The sequence below is a fragment of the Octodon degus genome, unplaced genomic scaffold (genome assembly GCF_000260255.1).
Source record: "Octodon degus isolate 3935 unplaced genomic scaffold, OctDeg1.0 scaffold00145, whole genome shotgun sequence".
In the NCBI taxonomy this organism is placed as follows: domain Eukaryota; kingdom Metazoa; phylum Chordata; class Mammalia; order Rodentia; family Octodontidae; genus Octodon; species Octodon degus.
Window position 1 is genome coordinate 7,559,511 of NW_004524721.1, and position 7,717 is coordinate 7,567,227.

At 41.1% G+C, this 7,717-nt stretch overlaps 1 protein-coding gene across 1 annotated transcript in view; it reads left to right on the forward strand.

The window, feature by feature from the left end:
• The window catches only part of CUNH10orf67 (chromosome unknown C10orf67 homolog), a 137,356-nt gene that overhangs the window by 58,914 nt on the left and 70,725 nt on the right, over positions 1–7,717 (forward strand). Inside the window, exons 6-7 of the mRNA XM_023701982.1 lie at positions 4,041–4,185; positions 5,298–5,356. Of these exons, the coding sequence (XP_023557750.1) occupies positions 4,041–4,185; positions 5,298–5,356 (204 nt within the window). The remainder of the gene's footprint in view (positions 1–4,040; positions 4,186–5,297; positions 5,357–7,717) is intronic.

Genomic DNA, 7,717 nt, shown 5'->3' on the forward strand with positions numbered 1-7,717 from the left:
TAAGTTATATTTCTTTTTAATTTTTTATTTATTTTTTAATTCTTTTTTAGATGTATTTAGTACAGAGTCTGAAGGGTACAGGGACTACAGGGTCTCATTGTGTAGAACAGATGTGTAGTGATTCTCCTGTTTTCAGCCTCCCAAGTGCTGGGATTACGGGCACGTGCCACCATGCCCAGTCTCAATCGCCGTCTCAGTGCGCCCCAGAGTTTGGGACAGCATGGCAGGCCTAAGTTATATTTCTGACAAAATGGAAATCAGAAAAGGAACTCATACCATTTCAGACTTCTACTCACTTGTCTCTGGATGACAGCATTGTTGATATTTATCTTTCCTGAGAGTATGTTTGAGCAAAGGATGAGATTCACACTTTTTCTTCCGTAGAAACCAGCATAACTCAGCTGCACACCATTGTGGGTATCCAGCTAGCAGGCTGTCCTGGTGCCCTTGAGAATTTAGAAAGGAGGGTAGCCTGTCAGAGTACTTGTGTGTGAGTGTGTGTGTCTGCAGGTACATGTGTGTGCACATATGTCATCTCATTTCCACTAGAGTTGCTGCACTCCAAAGCCTTAATTTTTCGTTCTTGCCCCAACATAGACGAGCTCTGTGACTATCATTCACCCACCGTCTACTGGTGGATGTGTCTGTTTATTGCTGACAACTCTGAAACAAAGTTGTCATTCAAGAGTGGCATCTCTGCAGGGCTGTGCTGCCCCAGCATGCCACTTTCCTGGTTGTCACTCAACAGGGAAACACCTGCTCTTCTTCATGACTCTCACAAGGCATGAGCATGAATCTCAACCCACTCCACCCCCAGTGTCAAATTGAGATGTCTGGGTACGGTAGGTGAAGCCTCAGGGTTGAGATGCTGGCGTGGCAGGGGGCATTGCGAAGAAAGCACGGAAAGGGCTCCAGCCCGGGGTTTCTCACACCCACTGTTCCTATGAGTCACCTGCAGGTCTCAGTAAGATATAGACTCTGGTACAGCTGCTCCAGGCTGGAGCCTGAGCCTGTGCTTAGTAAGTTCCCAGACAAGACTGAGGATCCCGGCCCATGAACCACCTCTCAAGTAGGCCATGTCTGCTTATACTGTTGTTGACAGTGCTACTTTAGAGATTCAACCTGGGATTCTGAAACCTGAAACAGTGACTCTGTGCATTTAGAAACATTCACAAGAGACAGTGCATATGCCACTAACTAGAGGCCTAGTTTTCATAATATTTTAGAAAAATTTGAGAATTGCAATTTCCTTCATAAATTTAAAATTTAAAATTCCAGCCAAACCATGGATCACCCACAGCCTCGCCTAGAGTGTAATGTGGTTTTAAATAGCAACACCCAGTTAACCGCCTTTTAATGATCACCATCCTTCTCAACCTTGTTTTAATAGTGCAGTTTATTTTAAAGGAGTCTCATGGTTTAAGCAAACCAAGAACTGGCAGTGTGGGCAGATGGCAGAAAAAAACACCACCACAAAACACTGCCACTCAGGGTGCGACAGGGCCTTAGCAGTCCAGAACTACCCCTTTGTTTGTTCATTTTGCTAATGAGTGTCCTTGCCGCGGGCCTCTGAATCCTTAATTATTTGCAGTTCCTCAAGCTGACAGATGGTGGGGACAGAGCTAAAGGGTAACACGCAGGAGCTAGGAGTGCAGGTGGATAAGCAGAGGAGAAAGCCCTCCCGGATTGAGGACTTTGCTGCTACTACATGTGCACTTTACATCCCACCAGAGCTGACTGAACACTTCTACAGTTTATGCCGCTGTGCACTCATGTCATCCTCTGGGCTTTCACAATCTGCCACTGTTAGGAAATGGTTGCTTAAACTTGTTATGCCTCCTAGTGGTTGTTTGAAAATCCTTTTCGCTTGCAAACATATTCTGTGAGGATCTCAAGTTGAACAACGTGAGACAAAAAATTGATGGCTGGGATCCTTCCTTTGTCAACACAATAGACTTTGTATTGCTCACTAAGAATGGAGTGGGCTCAAATACTTGAAACGCAGTGGTGAATCGAAGTCTTGAAGATGCTCAGCTGGGGTGTAGCTAAGTGAACTTCTCTAGCATACATGAGGTGCTAGGCTTGATCCCCAACTCCGTAACTTTGCCCCACAAAAGCAATAAATTTGTGATTGAACTTGATGTGACTTTTGTGTGTGTGTGTGGAACCAGGGATTGAACTCAGACCCTTGCACTTGCCAGGGAAGTGCTTATTCCACTGAGCCATCTCCCAGTCCCTTGATGTGACATTCAATGTGACATTCTTAACAATATACTTTGAATTAATATTCAAAATTAATTTTTTTTATTTTATTTTTTAATTTTTTTGTATTTTAGGGAAAGGTCTACAGGGTGTTCAGGGTCTACTATGAACTATACTATGTATATTGGACTCGTAGTAATTCTCCTGTTTGCAGCCTCCCAAGAGCTGGAATTACAGGCGCATGCCACCATGCCCAGTCTCAATTGCTGTCTTAGCTTGCCCTGGAGGCGGAGCCAGCACTACAGGCCTGAGGATTGAACCCCTGGCCCCTGCACCTGCTTGCAGGCACTTTAATCCACTGAGCTCTTTGGCCAGCCCTTATAATTTCATTAGTAAGTCACTTGTCTTGCAAAGGATTTACTAGTGTACTATGAAATTGTACTATAAAACATTCAACCACTTATTCTTTCAAACCATTATGACACAGGAGAAAATATTTTAATAATTTCTTCACCGATATCTTTAAAGTGAAATACAAGCAAAGGTCTAAAAGTAAACCAGCCTATTGAAAGAAATATTTTGTTTCTAAGGAGATGTTTTGTCCTTAATTATTTGTAATCATGGGGTTATTGTAAAAGGAATAGACTACTGGTTACCTGATGGTTAAAATTCAAAAGTATTTGCAGAGCAAATACTGTAGTCATTTTGAATCAAGACATGTAGAATTTTCTCTTTTAGCATAACAATTCAACGATTTGTTAATATTTTGGACATTGCATAATCCATTTAATATTTTACCTTGATGAGATGTAGAATTCTGCATGAGCTTCCCCAACCCATTGTATCTTCATTTAAAGAAAAAATGTGCAGCAGTAAAATCTCAACGACCATAAGGAAATATATTCAGATGTTTTCAATAGCTTTTAAACAGACAAGAAGAAGAAGGAAAAAAAAAAAAAAGAGTAGCTGTCCCAATAAGCTTCTATTGCGTAAGAAAAAGCCTCTCCCATAATGGACATGGCAAGATTTAAACAAAAGATGCACATAATAAAAATGTAAATGAGTTTGCTTTACTAAAACTATAACTTTAAAGTCCTTTGTTGCAAGTTATCCTGAAACCTTCTTACAAGGTAATCGCTGTTTGCATAGAGATTTAAACCAAAGTCTTCAATAGCATTCAACGCTTGCACAGTCCCCGTGTGACAGGCATGCAAAGCCATGTTAATGTTCAGAATATGAATTGCCTCTGGGTGGCTCCCCCACCCAGCAGAAAACCAACTGTGTGCGTATCCGTGCGCCTGATGGGCGCCGTGCGGCTCCCAGCCTGAAAACGTCACCGCTTTGACATGCGATGTGCTCCTCGCGACACTGGCAGCGCTGACACTGGGAAATGCCACAAAGGCAACAAGCCCCCCTCCTTGGCCGTGCACTTTGCCACCCCCTGGCGCTGCCCGCCCGCGGTCTCCCCAGCCTGCCTAGTTACCGCGGACAGCACTTCAGACACACAGAGGAAAGGGTGGGTGGAGGGGCCCCAGCTGCCTCCCGGACACAGCCTCCGTAATGAATTGATGTGAATGACGAGGGCGCACGAACAGTATGATATGCATTATTCCTGTCAATAAAATGTCCCCATGTGCTGGGGTCTTTGTACAGAATGTACTGCAGCCTTTCTTCCTGCAAGCTCTTTTTGGTCTCCTTCCTTTTTACTATTCATATTATAAGTGTGTAATAGAATTCAGAAAATTATATGATAGCTCTTCTGTATCTGCATTGTCCTAGTGTTGCATATTTAAATTCTCAGCTCCCTGCTTAGAGATATGGAATTCCCTATCTTTCAGGACACTTTTGCTGAGGCCAACGGTTCCAAATCAAACTTAGAAAGAGAAAACTGGGAGTACAGAATGGAAAATGAGAGACTGCTCAAAGTTATTTCAGAACTTGAAGAAGAAGTCAAACGCAATATAAAAGAAAATTCAACATTAGGTAACACCTGGAAAAAAAATTTTTTTTGAAGAAACAGATGCATGGTAAAATGTATTGCTATGTTAATCTTTTCCACACTTATATTTGTGTGGTTGTTTAAAGATCAATTTGATAGAGATCTGGGCTTTCTTTTTGAGACATCCCTTGCTTAGAGCAAAGGACTTCTGTGTAGCTGTACGCCTGGACCATGTCATGTTAATTTAGTGTTTTGTTCCAGCAACATGTTGGCCTCTGTGAAGCAATGTGCTCATCACTGTTCTACTTCCCTTAGAAATATTATTAACAGACAGAAAATTTTGCTGATTTATTGTATATGCTGATCCCCTAAACTGTAATATTTACGTACTTAAGCATACATATTTGGTTATACTTTGTAGAAACACATAGTTGGCCTCGCAGCAAAAAAAAAAAAAAAAAAAATGTTTACTACCTACTTTACTTCCACTTTTGAAACAAATTTTTGGAACAAATTTTTATTTGTATACTTTATACATCCCCTTTTACCATACCATAAACATCAATAAGAATTGCATTCATAGTAACCAAAGTTAAATTCTTTCAATTTTTTTCATTTAATTACCATCTTTGTGTTTATGTTGATTATATAATGTTGCCTTTAATCTACAATGTGAAAAGCAAGGACCAAGGAATAAACAACTAAGAGTAAAACATGGACACCATAAGACACAGCGTCCCTTGGATATAAAGTTAAACTTTGTCAGTGGGGTTCTGGCTCTCTTCTCATGTGGCATGGTAAGGCCTTTTCAGGTTTGCGTCCTTCTTATTGAGTCATCACGTGCCACCTGCTAAAGCACTTTGTATTGGCTGTGACTAACAGCAAAAATGTCCTCTGCTAATATTGATGAAAAGCGTTCAGCCCTCGGCCACACTTGGATCTTGAACTTACTTCTTAATCTCGCTCTGACCAGCCGTCTGAACAGCAGGAAGAAGGCTGTGAATGTCAAGGGCAGTGGTGAAGGTCGCAATCCTGCTAAGACTTGCGTCCACTGTGCCTTCTCGTGGCTTCTCAGCCTGCCCTGAAGCAGGCAGTTTGAATACAGGGGCATATGCATGTAATTTCATGGTTGGCCTCTTTCTCTTTTTGTTTACAGAAGATGAACTTATAAGTCTGAAAGAGGTTTCAGAACAGAATCAGAGAACTATTCAAAAGGTACTGTAACATTTTTACATTGATCAATGACTTTAAAAACTGAACTATGAACACCACTGAGGAAATGATCTGCATCCGGAGTGTCTTAGGATAAAGGGAAAAGTTGGCCCACATATTTCCCAGTTATGTAAGTGTTATTATATATTTCTTTGTTATTTTTGGTAGAGTAGCTAATGATGAACAAGAATTTGTTCTTGAAAACTTCTTGGTGTAGAGACACTTATTCTATGTCAGATAACTGGGCATCTAGCTTGTTGATGGCAAACACTTGAAAAGCTACATGACCCAGGAAAGTTGAAAGATGTGCTTATCATTGTGGGGAAATGATATGTTTAGGAATGAGTGGCCTCATCTTGGCCAAATGTTAGTAGACAATAGCTAATGTTCATTTTTCTGTATGTGAATGGAGGAATGATAAAGTGTATCTGGTAAATCTTTGCTTAGAGCAGGGAATTCTTTTGGCATCGCAAAAAGGAAAGATTTCCTTGAGCCCAACGCTGGCAGGGTCAGGACAGTTCTCCTAAGTTCCGTGGGGGTCCCTGGGTTGCACTCTCTGATGTTGTACCTCCCTGCGTGGCACTCCCCACACCCCGGTGTCATGCTAGGGTTCCAGGCATCCTGAGAGCTCCAGGAGGGTGCAAACTGGCCTGTCCCAGTCTCAGTATATTCCTAGTGCCAAATTCAGGGCTGGGCACCAAGCAAAGCACTTTCCAAGTGACGAATAGGACAAGAATGTGCGTGGAGCTCATAAAATTTATAGATAAAAAACCAGATGCACATCCACAGACTATTTCAAATGAACAGAAATGTTTTCTAGCAACTGAACCAAGAACTGATGTTTAAGTTAAAATTAATTAAAACTAACCAGAAGTTAAAGATTAGTTTCTGTAGCCCAGGAGCCACATTTCAAAAGCATGGCAGCAGCATGTCCCTGAAGATGGGTTCAGATCTCAGCTAGGTCTGGTCCTCCAGTACAGGATAGTCTTAGGTTTTAGATAATTCTTGTTTCTGTGCTTGGAATGGAATCCAGGGCCTTTCACATGTTAGGCACGCACTCTGTCCCTGAGCTACAACCCCAGTCCAAGACCTAAAGCATTTCTTTTTCACAGAACGATTAATCTTTCTTGAGTTTACCCTATTTGCAGTGATGGCAGTGTAAATGCCTTCCTTATACATATAACAACGAGACCTGTGAACAGACAAGCTTAGCTTTCTTGACATCAACTTCTAAGGTGAAAAATGAAATCTCATCCTTCTAGTTTCATTTTACCTACAAGGGCACCAGCACTGCCAATTTACTTGAATTGCCTCTAAAGCAATTTGTAGTCTATATTACCACTGTTGGAGAAGAACTGTATATGTTTCCTGCTCTCTGTGAGGAATACAATAAGAAATTAAGGCAGAAACCTCAGGGTCCCTGAGTGGCTGTCCAGTGCCTGTGTGAGCTGTGTACCAATTGCGGGCTGCCTCAGTTTGCAGACCCGCACCACCCAGGGGCCTCCTCCTATGGCCACTGAGCACTTGAGATGGGGCCAGGGTAACTGATGAGCTGGTTTTATTTTAAATTTAAATTTAAAAACTGATACTTGCTTCAGGTAATAAAAAAAGTCTTTATTTTTTTAATACCGTGGCTGTGTGAAACTAATTTTTCATCTGTACATGTTTTGAAATCAAAATACAAATAAAAATTTAGCTCCTAAATCAAAGTGTGTGCTGGACAAAAATTGCACAGTATGTATAAAAGACTCAATATAAAAAGTGTGAAATAGCTCATGAATAGTATTTAACTGCGCATTGAAACAATACCAATTTAGTTAAATATTAGAATAAATAAAATGAATTATGAAAATTGCTTTTATATTGTTATTTTTTCACATACTGGAAAATTCAAAATTATATTTATCGCTTGTATTTTGTTTTTCTTTGACATCTCCATTCTAGCCAAGTATAGCTGTTCTTTAATTTGCTTATCATTTATTCTGTTTTAATTTCTTATAACTGTATTTTAACCAATGTTGCAGGTTTACATCTGGTAAACTAAACAACTAATCTGAAGATAACATCATGCAATACGGCAACCATTGTTGAATTACTATTACTGTGTTCCATGGAATTGTGTGTCATTTCCAATGCTTTTTTAAAAAATGTATTTGGTTGTTATAGGGTCTGACTACACAGCTTGGGCTCGTGGTGATCCTCTTGTTTTCAGCCTCCCCGCCGCTGGGATTACAAGTGTGTGCCACCACACAGACTCGGTTGCCAGCTCAGCATGCCCAGAGACAGGGCTGGTACAGCATGTGGTACCAGGGATCAAGCCTGGTCCCTGTGCTTGCCTAAGCAAGTGCTTAGTCCACTGAGCTA